This window comes from Acartia tonsa, chromosome 2, assembly GCF_053477335.1.
Source record: "Acartia tonsa isolate MP-2025a chromosome 2, ASM5347733v1, whole genome shotgun sequence".
NCBI lineage: Eukaryota > Metazoa > Arthropoda > Copepoda > Calanoida > Acartiidae > Acartia > Acartia tonsa.
The window spans coordinates 11,530,363-11,549,187 of NC_137261.1; the positions used below are offsets into that span (position 1 = coordinate 11,530,363).

At 29.7% G+C, this 18,825-nt stretch overlaps 1 protein-coding gene across 1 annotated transcript; it reads right to left on the bottom strand.

Moving 5' to 3' along the window:
• Positions 1-58: 58 nt before the first annotated feature.
• On the bottom strand, positions 59-10,966 carry LOC145304521 (intraflagellar transport protein 46 homolog). The gene is made up of 16 exons (XM_080146418.1): positions 10,804-10,966; positions 10,360-10,399; positions 9,673-9,726; positions 8,992-9,150; positions 6,493-6,576; positions 6,126-6,169; positions 5,718-5,822; positions 4,890-4,960; positions 4,237-4,318; positions 4,001-4,098; positions 3,510-3,599; positions 2,924-2,987; positions 2,433-2,513; positions 1,770-1,810; positions 1,082-1,132; positions 59-513 (listed from the first exon to the last, which is right to left on the bottom strand). Exons 1-16 carry the CDS (start codon positions 10,843-10,845, stop codon positions 429-431), a joined length of 1,191 nt encoding a protein of 396 aa, XP_080002544.1. The 5' UTR covers positions 10,846-10,966; the 3' UTR covers positions 59-428.
• Between the last annotated feature and the right edge of the window lie 7,859 nt (positions 10,967-18,825).

An 18,825-nucleotide genomic window follows, 5' to 3' on the forward strand; every position in this document is an offset into this window, starting at 1 on the left:
TTATTATATAATACTTGATTATAGGTGTAACTTTGTTTATAAGATATAAAAACAAAATAAAAAAATCACAATACTATTATATTTATGAAATTGCATAAATTGATGAAAGACTGCTATGCATATTCAAGATAGTTAGAGGAATCAAGAAAATATTTTAAGATATGGTATTCAAAAAGTATTTACAAAAAAAATAAAATAATACAATGTCCAAAAATCCATGTCCAACCTTATTGATTATTCACAAAATTACTCTTCTGTAGATTGCAATTAGTGGTTGAAACGGTTGGACACGCAACTGAATGAACCAACCAATCAAATTTTAATAAAAAGTCCCAAAGTTTTTAAGCCACTGAATATGAAAACGTTACTAATAAACTTTGGGGCACTATCGTCATAAACTGCCCAAATATTGATTGGTTACATTGGAATTATAATTGTAATATATCATGAGATTGATAATATTCTTCACCAGGATGATAATCTCCGTTGTACTCTTGCATTAACTGATGGCTCCTAGATAGAAGATATATCAAGTTAAAGAGTAGCGGCGCTTCTAATGGGGCAAAAAAAGCCGCGCAGCTGACTTTAAGACTTCTGAATGTGGCTGTGGCTGTCGAGCTCTTCCTTATATACATGAAATGTAATTTTTATGTGGTAAATTTCACTGCAATCACCGTTTGACCTACTAGTACTCAGCAAGTAAACAATAAAACCTTTTCGACAGCCACGCCTTTATCAACAAGATCTGGGATAAAATAATACATCAGTTCCAATGCACTTAAGTTAAACATATGCGACTAAAAGCCTTCCAAGCCCAGTGAGTAGTTTAACACGGATAACCCCTAAAAAAGAGTGGATTTATCTATAAACTAAATCTTACTTATGAAGTGTATACCTACGCGGCCAAAACTTTAAATTGGCATTCCCTCTACCCTAACTATTTATGTCTGGTATCTCATATAGCAGCAGAAGGTACCATTTTAATGTCTTTTGTTATAACGCAGTTTTAAGCAGAGATTCGAACCCATTACCTACCCGATGCGTTACGAGTCACAGTCGTGGGTTATAATTAATAGTATACCTTATAGCTGAGAACAAAGTAAACATGACGTGCAATGACTGAATTCGACTTCTAAAATAAATATATTTTTGTATGATATCTTATAAATTAGTAATGATAACACTAAATACATCAATTTCAATATGATTTAAATGGTTAAATTATAATGAATGCAATTATCAATACGTAAAAAATAAAATTTGGATCATGGAAAGAAAATGAAGAAGCGGGTTTTGGCGTGACGACGAAACCAACCACTTCGGTTTATTTCCATGATCCTAACACTTTATTAGATGTTCATTCAATATTAAGTAAGGTGCTTGTAACAGAAACAGCGAATCATGGAAAAAAAAAGACGAAGTGTCGAATTTACAGTAGATTTTCTCCTATTTCTAGCACCTGTGTGGGGCTCTAACCCTGCAAGGCAATCATTAACATTTACCTAACCTAATCTGACCTAACATATTCTATCAAAAGCTAATGTGAAAATACGACAAAACCTGCGACTTCGTTTTATTTCCATGATCCAAGACAGTTAATCAGCAAAAAAGTAATGTTATTCATCGCATCGTATTATATAGACAGTTTGCCGCCGATATTAGAGGAATTGATGAATTATGATTTTTCACTATTTCTGAGAACTGGTTCTAATCCAGCGATTATCAATAGGTTTCGAAACCATACCAGAATAAAAACTATTTAAATTTACCTGTGAATTGGGATATCTAGCAAACTACACATAATATCAACCTAAAGAAATAATCCAATGAAATAAATGTAATTTAACCGTTCAATTAGAATTTAGAAGGAATATTCCCTGTTAAAAGTGAACACAAAGACAACTAGAGGCGTAGTACTAGTCTTTTTTTGTGTAAATTAGCGTCATCAAAAGTTTTATAAATAATGTAAGTATACGATGAATTAAAATATAAACCGTATACGTACCTTAAAGAATTTGAAATTTTAATTAAAATTTTGTAAATGTATTTATTGTAATTAACTAATATTTAGATAATTTTATAATTTAGCAAGCAATTCATTAATATTTATTTATCGTATCGTATTATAGACAGCTTTCCGCGGATATTAATATGATAGATTATAAGGTTAAAACCAGTTTGTTTGCTCCGAGGGACCGAAGGCCCAAGCCAACAACACCAAATATACTTCTAAAACAAAATTGGGGGTTATCACAAGTTGCTTCGCCCTTAGTATAGCCTTTAGGAGAAGTAAGAAAAGGCCAAAAACCACCAAAAGACATATACAAAGCTTAATTAAAAAAGAATAACCCATTTGTATAAGCATTTACTGAGATCTTTAGTTTCAGACAAAATAATCTTTACTAAAATTTTACATTATGAGATATCCTAACCTGAGTTGCAATATCGCAATCTAGTTGAGCAGTGGGCATACCAAATTCTTGTTGCGTGTCTTCAAACTCACCATCCCATTCCTTAAAACATAAGAAAGAATAAATAGAAAAGTTATTTATCTTATCGTATTAAAGACAGATTTCCGAAGGTATTGAAATAAAACAAACCAGTTTTGTTAACCCCTAGGGACCAAAGGCCCGTGCTAACAAAACTGGTATTATCTTTATGATATTTATTTTAATATCTGTGGAACATTGTCTTTAATACGATGCTGTACATGATTTTTAATTGGTGATTTTCTTTAGTAACTGTCTTATAACAGATTCCAAATGTTTGTGCATGTCCCCTGTTTGATAAAAAATCTCCGACTATAAGTCAGTCAAAGTCCTATTTTGCTTCCTTCACCCTTTTTTATTTAACAACCTTTTTTTCTTAAGCGGCCATTCAACTGTGAATGAATGATAACTTACTTTTGAAAGTAAATATTTACCTGCATTAGTTTATCAATATCAGGCATTGGTCTTGAATACTGTACTGATGGGTTAGGTTTAGATCTGTCCAATAGTGATGTGTGTTCATAAAATCAATATTTTAATACTGGGATGTTGCACCAGATTTTCATGTACTCTGATAAAGTAATTTTCTTAGCTTGTTAAAATAACGATATCCCTCATCCACCCCAACCATCTCCATTCCTTCCTTATAAATGAACTGACCAATAAAATAGGTCTATATTAACAAGCTAAATTGATAACAAATGACATTATATCCACGAATATTCTATATCCATTGTTCATACATCCTATTATCTTAAGAAGTAGGATTTTCTATTTGTCTGTTCAAAACTTTCTAACCAATAATAAATTGAGATCCCCATTTTAGAAAATATTCATATTAATATTTTAGACTTTGCGTGGTTTTAGGCTGTTGATTTACTTCTCCCCTCCTCTTGGAATGCATAGCCCATAGACGCTGGGTGTGGAGCTAATAAGTGTATTATATGTATAATCCAAAAGCTTTAAGAAAATTCATATTATAACTGTATTATCTTTTGACATTATTGTATGAACACACACCTATGCAAATCTCGGATGTCTTTAATCCACTTTTCCACTTCTTTGCCACCTTGTTCGCCAGCAACCACTCGTTTTACATGCGCAGTTGTCCTGAAATATTGTTTGTTTCCAAGTGACGCAGCTTTACAATCATACGTACACAAACAAAATGGTTAGGATTCAATGACTGATGATTGTTTAACACTTTTTATCTTTTTCTTTCTTTTTTGTTTGTTTTGCTAAGAAAAAATTATATAAAAATGGAACAATTATTTAGACATTTTGTTATTATTGAGTCAATATTTTGTATCTTTTTTCCAGTTTTAAAGTAAATATACTGGTTTCAGGAAATTTTATATACAGTTTAAAGGGGTTGCAAAAACAGGGAGCACTTATCCAAAATACATTGATGTAAAGTTTAAAGGGGAGGATTTAAAAAGAGTTTTGTCAGATTTTATACAAATTTTGTGAAAAGGCCCCTTGGTTGTCAATAATTGGTAAAATGTTCCAACCTGGCTGATTGCTTTGATAGAACTCTGAGTTGAAGCTCCAGCACATTAGGATCTGATTGTGTGGCTGAGGGCTCATCAAGTACATTTAGACCTAAGGGCTAAAAAAAATGCTAACATTTAGAACTGATATTAGATACTTTATAATTTGTAAAATTTATAGATATTTTAAGTCAAATTATTGTAAGTTGAAACAGACCAAGAACACCTAACAAAAAAAAGATTGAAATATAGCCTACCTCTAATTTTCCATCTGGCCTGGGAACTCTGATGAAAGCATCTATGTCACCAACAGCAGGGATGTAATCAGGGATAAAAGGCCTGTATAGTAATTTATTATAGACAGCATTCTGCAGATAATAAGATTAAATATTATGAGATTTAAACCAGTTTTTTTTTAGCCCACAAGGTGTTTAATATTCATGGAAAATTGTATATAATACGATGCTATACATATTTTTTCAGTATTGCTGAGAACCATTCTAATCCTGCGGATATCAATCGGTTTCGAAGCAATACTTTAAAACAATATGTCAACAAAATTACATTTTCAAAAGAAAAAAAGTAATATATATTCCCTATAACAATGAAGATATTTACATTATTTATAAAACCAAAAATATTCAAAGAATGTTATCACTTATAAAAATAAGAGAAAATAAATTGTTTTTTAACTTATGGCTACTTCCTAATTACATATAAGCAAGAATCATACCAGGAATAAGGTATAACCAACAAGCAAAATAAATCTAAAATAATATTTGGGGGGCAAATGGAGAGGTCGTCAATTTTACGATGTGTTGCCCCCCAACGACAGCTGAAAAACACATATAGGTTTCGAACACTCAACTAAACATTTAATAGATTAATTTTGTAATTCATATAAAGATACCTGAATTTAGTTTCCATATCAACAGCTTGTGGTGTATATTTTAAAATGTTGACAAACAAATCTTTTATCTCCTAAATCAGAATAATCTTGTTTTTTGCTCTTATTTCAAACTTACTTTACATTCTATTGCTATCACAGATAAATGGATAAATAAAAATAAAGATTTAGTTTTAGTTCTGAGCTTGATCTTTAAATCGTTTATAGGTGATCTAATCCGGGGCGATCCATTCAGCGCACCATCAAATTATTAATACCAATCTTTAAATCGAATTTGCATGGGTGATTTGGCGCGGCAAGTGGCGCGGTACCAGCGCGGCAATGCTACTCACCGAGTGGCATTGCCGGACCAAATTGGGGTGAATCATATGTAATAAATGGATATTTTTTTAATTACTTTAATATTTTATTGCAAAACTATCGTGAAAACATTTTTATAGTTATTTTTAAAATAAATTATATATTAATGTTTTATATAAAATACCATACTGACACGGCATTTTATATAAAATACCTTACTGACACGGCTTGAGTATTAAAGTTGTACTGGCGCGGATCGATATTTTAGTGAGTGCGCAAACGATCTAAAAATCAATGTTTTATAGATGCGCTGTGGCTCACCATCAGCGCATCTACGGTTCACCTCTGAATCGCCCCGATTCAGCGCACCATAAAAACGATTTAAAGATCAAGCTAAGGAGTGTGGCATTTGTATTCATGGAGTCTAAAACCGAGGATATATTTATGTGTATTGTGTATGGTTACACTATTAGAGGATCAATTTTGATATGATACGATATGATTTTACAAATACATCCTTACTAGTTTTACCTGTGTAACTGGTAAATGATCAAATTCACAGGGATCATACACTCCTTGTGCTGGACCTGTTGCTACATCATCGTCATCATCTTCATCATTATCCTCATTATCATCCTAAAGGACAGAATCATTCTGAATTTATTTATGAAATTATAGGGAGATCCGAAGTGTCATGTGTAACGTCATAAAAATACGTCTAAAAAGGAAGGTAGAGAGAAAAAGTGGGAAGGGAAACACATACAAAAGAGATGTATTTAGACGTATTTTTTATGACGTCACACAAGACACTTTCCATATCTCGAATTATAGTTGTATTACATGATAATTGTATTACATGGAAGTAGATTATGATGTAAACATTTAATACAATTCTGATATTTAGATTTAAAAGCAGGAAACAAGAAATATTAATAATACCTCATCATCTTCTGCATCTTCATATTCATTTTCTTCATCATTCTCTAAATAAATGATAAACTTGATCTTTAGATTATTTAATTGATTGAAACACTAACATAAATGTGTTGTTTATATATATATATTGAATTATGATATTACTTGCATCATGAGACACAAATTATGAATTTTTTTTTTTTTAATCTTACTAAAGTATTGCCTAGTGTAACATTTTTACATTTGACAGCAGATTTTTGAGGTATAATTTGTTGAAAACAGCTAAATATTTTTTTCTTATACAGAATGTCAAAAGCCAATGAAGAGTTTGGGGGTTAAATTCGGCAATATTTTTGTTCCACTAAAACAACACACACTGTATAATGTTTACCTTGCGAGTTCCCCTGCATACTAGGTAGGTCAACTTCCTTTCCAACGTCATCATCTGTTTCCCCAATATCTGCACCAACAGCACCTATGACAACAAATTATTGGAAAAAGCTACACACCTATGATCTATGAACGTAAAGTTAATTGTTTCTAAAATTCTTGTTGATTTTTAATTATAATTACATTGCAAATAATATTTATAAATCTGCAGTTAGGAAAGCCAAAAAAGAGTACTATTTTTCTAAATTCAATGAATTTTCATCTAACATGAAAAAAACTTGGTCTACAATTAATCAACTTATTAACAAGAATAAAAAAACGCATTCTATCCCAAATCTTTTTACTGATGATAACAGATCCTATGAAAACTTTCAAGATATTTGTGAGGGTTTTAACAATTTTTTTATTAATGTTGGTCCCAGCCTAGCAGATGAAATTCCATTTTGCGAAAATGATTTTAATGACTACCTTGGGGTTCCAGTAAATGAAAATTTTGTCTTTCAAAAAATCACCCCTCAAATAATTTTTTCTACTCTCAATAAGTTAAAACCTAAACTAAGTTGTGGACCTGACAATATTTCTACTAAACTTTTAAAAGAAATTATGCCAAGTATTATAGATCCTGTTGTTCACCTATTTAATCTTTCATTTAAACATGGCTTTATTCCAAACAATTATAAATGCGCTAAAATTTTGCCAATCTTTAAATCAGGAAGGAATAATTCATTTGATAACTATAGACCTATTAGTATATTAAATGCCTTTTCTAAACTACTGGAAAAAATAGTTGCCTGTCAAATGTTTAAATACTTAAATAAGTTCAATATTCTTTATAAACATCAGTATGGATTTAGACCCAAGCACAACACAACACAGCCCTTAATTCAATTATTGAATAAAATATACCAAGGTCTTGATTCTCAAACACCAGAATACACACTGGGGTGCTTCATTGACTTAAAAAAGGCATTTGATACTTGCAATGTCCAAATTCTTTTAACCAAGCTAAACCATTATGGTTTTAAAGGTTTATCAAATAAATGGTTTCATTCTTATTTAAATAATCGTTCTCAATATGTAGAAATTAATGGTGTCAAATCATCTATTCAAAACATAACCCATGGAGTCCCACAGGGTAGTGTTCTGGGTCCTATACTGTTTTTATTATATATAAATGACTTGCCTAATGCAATTGATATATTTTCCTCACTTTTTGCTGATGATACAATTTTTGCACACAGTGATAGCAATTTAAAAAGATTAGAGGAGAGGGTTAACATTGAACTAGAAAAAGCTAAACTTTGGTTTCAAGCAAATAAACTTTCACTTAATGTTGCCAAAACTAAGTTTATGGTTTTTAGAACCAAACAAATGCAGTGTGTCCAAGATTCTCTAGTCATAAAAATTGGTGGTGAAAAGATTGAAAGAATTGGGAATGATTGTAATATTAAATCTTTTAAATTTGTAGGTGTTCATCTAGATGAGTTTATAACGTGGGAACACCATATAAACTCAGTTATTAACAAAGTATCTAGTGCTAATTTTGTATTAAATCAATTGAAAAAGTTTGCACCAACTAAAATTCGTAAATCTATATATAATTCCCTTGTAAAATCGCACTTGGAATTTTCTATTATAACATGGGGTAATGCTAAATGTGAGGGAATGAATAGATTATTATTAAAACAAAAGCAATCTGTGAGATATGTCGCTAATGCAAAGTACAATGCTCATGTAGATCCATTACTTGAAAAACTTGATTTACTTAAACTTGAAGATATTATGACTGTTAATATAGGTAGCTTTGTAAAAAGTTTCCTTGCAGGACAAATGCCAGACTCATTCAATAATATTTTTGAACCAATGTTATCCAACAGAGTAATGAAATTAAAAGTACCTTTACCTAAACATAAAGCTCTAGAAACTTTTCCTAATGTTTGCTTTGTTAAAATATGGAACAATCTAGACACTGCTATAAGGTGTGCTGAAACTAAAAATTCCACTAAAAATCTCATCAAAAAGAAAGCATTAGATAAATATAAGAGTTTTAATTGTAATAAGCAAAAATGTTTTGTCTGTAAAATTAATTAAAATTTGCCTTAATTTAAAATTTTAATTTCTCTAACCCCATTGTATCATAGTGTAAATAGCATCATTAATACCTTACTATTTATTTATACTATTTAAACCTATTTATATGTTATATGTATATATCCAATTTAATTATCTGATTAAAACTTCTATGTAGCTAGAAACATTAAAAAATCATTTGAATATGTTTGTCTTAAATCGGTACTTTCAGCTTTTGCAACGGCCAACCCAGGTTATGAAAGTACCAAACTATGCATAAAATTTTTTAAATATGTGTAAGAAATATTATTATCATTTTGTATGCTTATGTTGAAATACATCTATCTATCTATAAAGATGATAAATGAAAAAGAGAAAGAGGAAATAATTTTTCTCAAAAAGTTGCAAATAATTAATTTTGTAAACTTACCAGTATCTAGTCCTGGAAGGACACTTAGGCCACCTCCATGTTGAAGACCTGGTAATCCATCTCCATGATGCAAATGTCCAGCAGGACCAGGATTATGGACCCCAGGTAAACCTGCTGCTCCATTATTCAATGCATGGCCTCCTCCCAGATTTGGTAAAACTAGATATAATAGCAACAAATTATTCTTTTTTCCAGTAACCATTTTTAATGGTTTTTATATGAAAAAATATGATAAAATTTAGATCTGAACTGAGAACCTGGCTCTTTTGTTTGGTTGTTTAGGTTGAATAAACTTATCCACATAAATTACTAATCAGGTGGGGAGGGGGGGGGGGGAGGTTTGAGACGACCACCCCACTTTCAATTGTAGTTTTAATTTTAATTTTTGGCGTGCCAAAGTACAAAGAAAAACCAGTAAGTCATGCAGTAGAGTCTCTAGCAGAATATTTTTGGTATTTCTTTTCTAGGAGCGATTTCTCTTGTGAGGGTAGTGGTACCCACTCCAAAATAGTTATACACCTCCCAGTACCGAAGGGAAGCTACATTTTAAAGGAGAACAATAATCTGGTTAGCGATTAGCGAGATCCTTTTGTACAGACATACACAAACACACAGATCCTGTTACTTTAATATTACTGGGGTATGGTTGTGTGTATAAAGTAAAATAAGATTTTGAAATACCTCCATTTGCACCTGGATGCGATAATTCCAGAGTACGACTCTCAAACTCATTTTCTAAACATAGAAAAGCTTCGCAATTAATCATAATCAATTTAACTTCTGGGTTTAAAGTAGGATTATCTTTAATTTCAGATTAAAGAACATTATATTTAAGATTTTTCAAAAATCATTTAATTAAATTTTCTTTTTCATTAGACGTAGATAAGAATTTAACTTGAATTTTGGATCATGAAAAGAAAACGCAGTTGCCGGTTTCGTCGTATTTTCACTGTAGCTTAATTGATAGGTTATTTTAGTTAGGTTAGGTAAATGCTAATGTTTGTCCTGTAAGGTTTAGAAATTGGCTCTGTATGGTTAAAGCCCCCCGATGGGGCTAGAACTAGGAGAAATGCAATTGTGAAAATACGACGAAACCCACTACTTTTTTTTTCTTTCCATGAATCCGAAGTTTTTTTAAAGATTCATATAATTTAACTAGTAAATGTTATGGTAATGCTGTTTTAATATTTAACCCAAAGATAAAAAATCAATATTATCTTACATTTCTTTTATATGAAAAATGCCTTAACTACAGAAGCTGACACGTTACCTTCTACACTAACGCAACAAATGACTAATGGACATTGTTGTCCTTGTTTACTCAAGAAAGAACAAAAATCATTGCGTACAAAAAAACAATCAACTTACCCTCCTCATCCTGAGATAAACTTTCCGTGTCTCCAAAATTCTAAAAAAGATACAGAAAAGAAAAGATTAATGAAAGAAATTTATTTTCAAGGTCTTAAACTTCACTCTTTTTCAACTAAATTTGTAGTAGAATATCAACATCTAATGTACTAATTTCAGGTCGAATGATAATCCTGATATAGAATAAAAACAGGATCTGTGTTAGTCTGTACCGAAGGAACTCACTAACCGCTAAACCGATATGGTTCTCCTTTTCAATGTTGCTTCTGAAGGTTTATGAGGAAAGGTATCTAATAAAACTGGGGTTAATTTTATGATTTATTATTTTATTATTCGTAAAAAATGTCAATATTATGATGTTATACATGATATTTTAGAATGGCTCAGTACCGGTTCTAATCCTGCAGTTATTAAGCCATACTGGAATATGATTTAAATCAATACCTGAGAATTAAAAGGCTGTACTTCGGACATTTTGCTTATCATTAAATCACTAAAACTAATTATGTACAAGTTTTCTCTATATTGGAAAAAAAAACTTCTAGCGCAGGTGGTACAACATTTTTAAGTTAGTAAGTACTGCATAAAAAAAGATATCTAATTAAAAAGAGGATTATATTATTATTTTTTTCTAATGGGATAAGACAATGGACGTTATATTGATTTAAAATTCCCTTGAAAATTAAGTTTTTAGTATTAAAAATGTTTTTTTTTTATAAAGATTTTATAAGTTTACCAAAGTTTTTAAGCCAACGAATATTATAATGAATTTTTAAAACTTTGAATAATAATATAAAGTTTTACAAGGAACAAAAGTATTGCTTAATTTAACCCCCAAAACTCCCCAAGCCCAAAAAGAAATTAAGGCTCAATTCCAGCTGAGTATCCACGTGGATATTCAGCTACTATTGGGGTCATTTTTGGATACTCAGCTACCATTGGGAAAATGTGTGGATATTCAACTACCATTGGGAGAAAAAAGTTTTTAAACAGTTATTCTGGTTATCTTTTTTGTTGATGTTAGAATTGTCCTATCGATTTAATACAAAAGGTACGTTTTAGGAAACGTAGCAACTCTATAATAGAAAGTCCGTAGGTCAACTTTAAATATGTTGCTTTTTAACCTTTTTAACAATTTTTTTTTCATATAATGTTATAAATGAAAGCAAAGTTTTTCTACATTTCTAGGAAATTATATCAACTCGATCTATAAAATCGTGGCTTTGGGGATTTTTGGTCCAAAAAAATATTGGATTATTAGCCCTGTAGATTGATCATTTAAAAAAAATAAGGGTCTGTGCGTCTGTCCGTCCGTTGATTTCAAAGTTATGATTCCTGTAGCACATTATAAAGAACGTAATTACCAACAAATCAAATTGATTATTGTATGCCCAACTACGCTTTTAATGATTTTGTCATCCTTGTTTTTGCAAGTTGCAATAAGTTGGTGGAGATTTTTCGGCTTCTTTGTACAACTTAAATTGAAGACAAAAACATACGTGGATTGATTTATATTAAAATGGGATTTATTATTTATAAGTTTAAGGATATCTAATTTATGGAATACTGATTCTTATTATGATAAGGTACAATAATCAAGTCCTAAAAATGTCAGTATGTCCTTAAGCATGTACTTAAGAAAATTTGCTACAAATTTACTATAATTACAATAATTTTATATAGACTTATGCATTATTATCCTGTTAATGTTAGTTTGTCCTTTCATTTCAGATCTTTGCTTTTATGGATTTTGAATAATTGGTTCCTAAATCTGTATTAAAGTTAAATGATAGGTGTGAATTGCTTGCATTAATGTGCTTTATTGTCATGGGAATCAGCATTTTGAAAGGATATAATGAAAATACCAATAGGAAACTATTGTGGATATTCAACTACCATAGGGAAAAAGTGTGGATATTTAACTACTCTTGGGAAATATGCGTGGATACTCAGCTACTATTGGGGAATTTGTGGATACTCAGCTGGTATTGAGCCGAAATTAATATTGATTATTAATTTCTGTCAATGCTAATTGGGTTAAATTCGGCAATAGTTTTGTTCCTTTAAATTTGAGTTTTATATTAATGGAATTATTGCTGTAAACCATTTTTAACTAATAGACAAATTTTTATACGTTTATTTTATCACGAAGTAAGGCATTTATTCTGATAAACAGATATTGGAAAAGTCGTAGCACCTTTTATTGTTAATAGTTGCTTTGGGAAGGATGGGAGGGGCGGGGGGTCTGGAAAATAGCCTAAAACCGCCCCAATATATTTATAAAGCTTCCCTAAAAAAGTAAAATCAATTGGAACCTGCAGTTTCCAAGTTCTTTAGCTTTAGACAAAAAACTTTACTACTTTATAATTGGGATATACCCTAATAATAATGTCGAAAAAAGAGAACTAAAAATGGTTATGATACAAGTGTACTAGAATGCTGAAATTTTTTAATAGTTTAGATGCAGCTCATTAACCACTTAAGACAACTGTCTACTAAATAAATACGGATATAGAGAGATGATTTCAAATTTTAAAAATCTTAAACATAAAAGAAAGTTAATCAACTCATATCCAACTAAAATAACCAATTAAATTTTATGTTTTAATAACAATAATCCAAAGAATTTATAGAATGTATAGAACGTCACTGCTTTCCCTATAACTGTGTAGTGTGTAGCTCTATGCCAACGTTGAAATGTTTGTACATACTACAGACTCAGTATAGTGAGGTTTCCATTATACTTCCAGCCTTTTGTACCCGCATATTTAATTTATAGTCTTCTTACAATATAACTGAAATGTTGCCTCTGTATGTAACTTGTTTTGTATTTGTTAATTTCAGAGCAGCCGCTAGCATCTCTATAACAGAGTTAAGACATATAATTATTAAAGTAATTTTCTAATCAAATAACTTTTTACTGACTGTTTGCCTATCTAATAGCCATTTCGTTTTAAAACATTCTTTAAATTAAATATTCTCAATTTAGACTGGGGTATAGCTACCAAGAATTAAGCACCAGTAAAAAGATTGTAATGTAATTTTGCTGTTTCAAGTAAACATTATGTTTTAATATTTAATAGGTTTTTTAAAAATGGATTAATGTTTCATAAAAAGTTATATTCCCAATTAATGAAAAAAAAACCTTAAATAAATAAATGCACACCATCAAAATTACCCCATCTGTAGGTTAAAATTATTGACAGAAAGCTATAGATTAGTACAACCCAATCAAGGTTTAATAAAGTTCCCCAAAGTTTATAACAGGAAAAAAAAATTATAAACGTTTGGAACCAGGATAATTTGAAGTCCAATGCCTCCTCCCTCTCAAACAAATAAATGGGGGGGGGGGGAGGCACTGTTAACCCAGTGATCGAAATGACATTTGACTGTAAATTACTCTGGTGCCCTAAGATTTATAAAAAAGTATTTCATTCGTTTTGGTTTAAAACTTTGGGTACTTTTATGAAATCTTGATAGTAACAGCGTTTACACTTTTCAACAAATAATTATAATCTACAAAATTTGTTTTTTATTATTGGAGTTGTACATTGATTTATCGTCTCTTGTCTTATCCCTTAAAATCCCTGCTGTACAACCCCATACACTTTAAATACTTTAATATACTCAAAGTAATTGTATTTATTGATTTATTTTGCCACATAAAAGTAAACATATTAGTTTGGGACTGCATAGAAATCAATATCTACAAACAGGGACAGGTCATCTATAGAATAATCATTTACATAGAATGGATATAATATTACTTGCATCTTACACCAGATTTTTTTGTTCTCTAATAAAGTGAAACTTGAAGCGGGCTAAAATAAAGATACCACCCAACAACTTTCTTTACCCCCTCCCTTCTTACTGGATGAACGAACTGAACAATAGACAAGTTCTATGTTAGTAAGCTTAATTGACGATAGTTTTCCTATGTCATGATATCCACGTATATTAATCCATTATACAAGGATTTAGCAAAAGAATAAGTCAAAATATAAATCAAAATCTGCTAAAATTTTTAATTATATTGGACGAATTATTGTGTCTGATTAACTATCTGACAATACTCTTGTAAGCATGTTACTCCCCCGTATGGCCAAGAGTGGTGAAAAGTTAAAAAGTGTTTGCAGGGTTAGTTGTTGCTGTTTTTTTATTTAAAATAATTTTTTTGTATATATTACTCATGTCTATGTTTTTAAATTTCCCCATATGTGGTTTTGATAAATAATAAATCCTAATTATTCTTTGATTACCTACAAATTTAAGTAGAGTGTGCATGCAATTTACATGAATTTGAAAAAGCCATTTAAAAACAAAACCTAGAAAACTTTTACTAAATTTTTCATGATTCTTTTTATGTATTACTCGTGTCTATGTTTTTAAATTTCCCCATATGTGGTTTTGATAATTAATGAATTAAAATTATTCTTCGATTACCTACAAATTTAGGTGAAGTGTGCATACAAATAATAAGTATCTTAAACCAGCCAATTAAAAAACAAATTTTGAAAACGTTGAAAGACATCTTATGCAAAGTAAGTTCTATTCATATAAATCAAAAAAATATTATAATTGTACATTTCATATCCGCGTAAACTGTTTATAATAAGATGCGAGAAATAACTATTATTCTTTCAATACTTTATTTGGTTTCTTATATTAACATAATTTTGTGTGGCTTTCTCTATTTAACGGTTGGCACTTTCCATTGAATAAGGTAGATTCTTTTTTAAGCTAGCGTACAACCCTTTATAAACCCCGAACCACTTCATTATGCAATCTACATTTTCCTGGATATTTTGTCTACGGTAGACCATAAGTGTACAGCTTTACAGTACATTGTTTCTATTTGTTAAAGCAACACGTATGATAAAAGAAAAAGATTCTGTTTAAAGTAAAATGCTTATATTTCAATCAAAATCTATATTTTTGTATTTTTTACCGATCCACTTCATTATGCAAATCAAAAGAAAATCAATGAGAAAACATTTGTTTTGCCCTTTTCTCCACTTTTAAAAATTAATTCTGATAAATTAACAATTTTTTAAGAGATTTATGCATTAATTATAATGAAAAACAGTTTAAAGTAGATTTTATTGATTTTTCTAAATAAGAAATAATTGATAAAAAGAAATTCTATTCCTATCACTTTAGAGGACAGCTGCCGACCCCCAGTCTTATGGATGAAGCTAAATACATGTAAAAAATAAAAATTTGCCTGAAAAGTATACAAAAATGTTTTTTGATGTGTTAAAATAATCTATTTTAAAATCTTGATTTTGAGGATGATGGCCTTTAAGATGCTCTTACTGGTGGTGAAGGTGAGCTAAATGTTATCTAAGTACATGACCATTACAACAACTTGTCTATTAACCTATGTACCACTTTTTGTAGTCATAGCAGCCTCCAGTGGAGCTTCTCGACATGAAATATAACCATTATCTAAAAACTACAATATTTACTTTATGAATTTTAGTAATTAAAATTGCAATATTTTTCTTTTTTAATATTGCTTGGCTGGAGGCTGCTATGACTACAAAAATTGGACCAAAGTTCAATATATAAGTTTTCTTCAAGGGCATGCACTTTGATAACATTTAGCTCACAATCACCACCAGTAAGAGCATCTTAAAGGCCATCATCCTCAAAATCAAGATTTTAAAATAGATTATTTTAACACATCAAAAAACATTTTTGTATACTTTTCAGGCAAATTTTTATTTTTTACATGTATTTAGCTTCATCCATAAGACTGGGGGTCGGCAGCTGTCCTCTAAAGTGATAAGGATAGAATTTCTTTTTTTCAATTATTTCTTATTTAGAAAAATCATTAAAATCTACCTGAAACTGTTTTACATTATAATTAATGCATAAATCCCTTTAAAAATTGTTATTTTATCAGAATCGTTTATTAAAAGTGGAGAAAAGAATAAAACAAACGTTTTCTCATTGATTTTCTTTTGATTTGCATAATGACGTGGATCGGTAAAAAATAAAAAAAATATAGATTTTGATTGAAATATAAGCATTTTACTTTAAACAGAATCTTTTTCTTTTATCATACGTGTTGCTTTAACAAATAGAAACAATGTACTGTAAAGCTGTACACTTATGGACTACCGTAGACAAAATATCCAGGAAAATGTAGATTGCATAATGAAGTGGTTCGGGGTTTAGTAAAAAGAATTAGATATTATTCATTGGCTGAAACGTATGTACACTGTTTTTATGTACAACAAAATCAGGATTGAATAAAAACTAAATACTCCAAAACTTTTAAAACCTCCTTCCCTTACTTAAGTAACACCACTTTGAATTATATGTACTCTGGATTATTTTGTTTGTTTGCTGACCCTACAGGACCTTCAAATATCCTCACTTGACCAAACTTGAAAGTAAAAAAGTAATTCCTTTCAAAATCATAAATGGAATGGGTATGGGTGCTTAAAAACAAATGATTTTTTTTGTGTCTATTTCCATGTTTGTCTATGTTTAGATACAAATAGTTACATTGACGCGAAGTTGATTATTATTGCCAATTTTGTTTTTAATAACTTTATTTTATGTAAATGATTATTACATAGTTTTAAAAATTTCGTATTTAATAATAAAGAAGTTGTATCAACTTTTTTGCTTTTTATTTAAGATAGCTAGCCGGTTCTTTCAGTAAGTAGTAGATGTAAAATTTTTCATAGAATTCAGATATGCAATCGGTTTTTTTGTAGACCTCTTATTTTTAAAGTAATTTAAGTTTTAAAAAAAAATAATTAAGTCGGTTTTAAGGTACTAAAACGCAACAAAATAAAAGAAGAAAATGGCCAGTATGAACAAAAATAGTAAGATCTTTAATTTGACACCTTACTTTTAAAATTCTGTTGAGTAATTGTTGAAAAAATCTATTTTTTTAACCTCGGTTTAATAAAAACTTTAGACCTAAATATTTTCTCAAACAGACATAAAAAACATGGGTTCATATATACCTTTAGAATCAGAAAAATATTACGAATCTATTCTAAGCAAAATTGAAAAAGTTTTATAAAACTATAATAAAAAGATAAGTTTATTTTAAGAATCATAATTTTCGGCTTTAAAGGGTTAGCTTGAACTAAACCTGAACCAAACCTAAACAAAAGACAATGCAATGTAGCAGATATTTTTTAAACACAAGAAACAATAATGTATTTTTAACTGCATTGTTTTGAAGTTTATAAACAGACTGATGCATATTTGTTCATAATTTTTCATTCTTTACATGTTCTTTAATATCACTATATTTATTGTAGTATCTATTGTATATATTGTATGAACGTTCTCCTTTTTTTCTGGCAATTCTATAGGTTAATTTTATAGGGCAAGCTTCCCGATTTGTCAATTTTTGCGATTTGTGATTGGCTAGTTTAGTAGTTACAATTCTTAAAATAAACTTTTTATTTTTTCTATTTTTTATTACAATTTTTTTAAACTTTTTCAATTTTGCTTACAATGGATTCATATTATTTTTCTCATTCTAATGGTATATATGAACCCATATTTTTTATGTCTGTATGAGAAAATATTTAGGTTTAATGTTTTGATTAAACCGAGGTTAAAAAAATAGATTTTTTCAACAATTACTCAACAGAATTTTAAAAGTAAGGTGTCAAATTAAAGATCTTACTATTTTTGTTCATACTGGCTATTTTCTTCTTTTATTTTGTTGCGTTTTAGTACCTTAAAACCGACTTAATTATTTTTTTTAAAAACTTAAATTACTTAAAAAATAAGAGGTCTACAAAAAAACCGATTGCATATCTGAATTCTATGAAAAATTTTACATCTACTACTTACTGAAAGAACCGGCTAGCTATCTTAAATAAAAAGCAAAAAAGTTGATACAACTTCTTTCTAAAAATCCAATTTGATTATGAAAAGTCTATTGAATAAAGTAAAGGAAATGATATTTTAACAATCTAGCCAAACATAAGATAGAAGCGTTTAAGAAAAATTATTGGTTGATTGATACAAAGTTAAAAAAACACGCTATTTTAAAATTTTTAATGGGAGGGTGATCAACAAGGGGGTTTAATAGTGTATACACTCTCCTGAAACTAAAATTACAACCCCCTTAAAATCCTCAGCACACTACTGTTTTAATATTTTCTGTTTTGTATGCATGTTGTTAAAACGAGGAATATTCATATTTTTTCTATAGTTGTCAACATTCACTTAGGTTAAAAGCTTTTTGGGGAACAATTACACTTTCAATTTACAAGTAACAGCAAACAGGCACCAATTTTAACAATGGATGTATAATATACATGACAGGGTAAATTTGTCGTCAACTTATGTTGCTAGTATGGAAGTCATTTATTGGACAGTTCGTTCATCTAGTAGGATGAAAAGGAATAGGGTAAAACGGAGGGATGGGGTGATCGTTATTTTAGGAAGCTATAAGTTTCACTTTATTAGAGTACATGACAA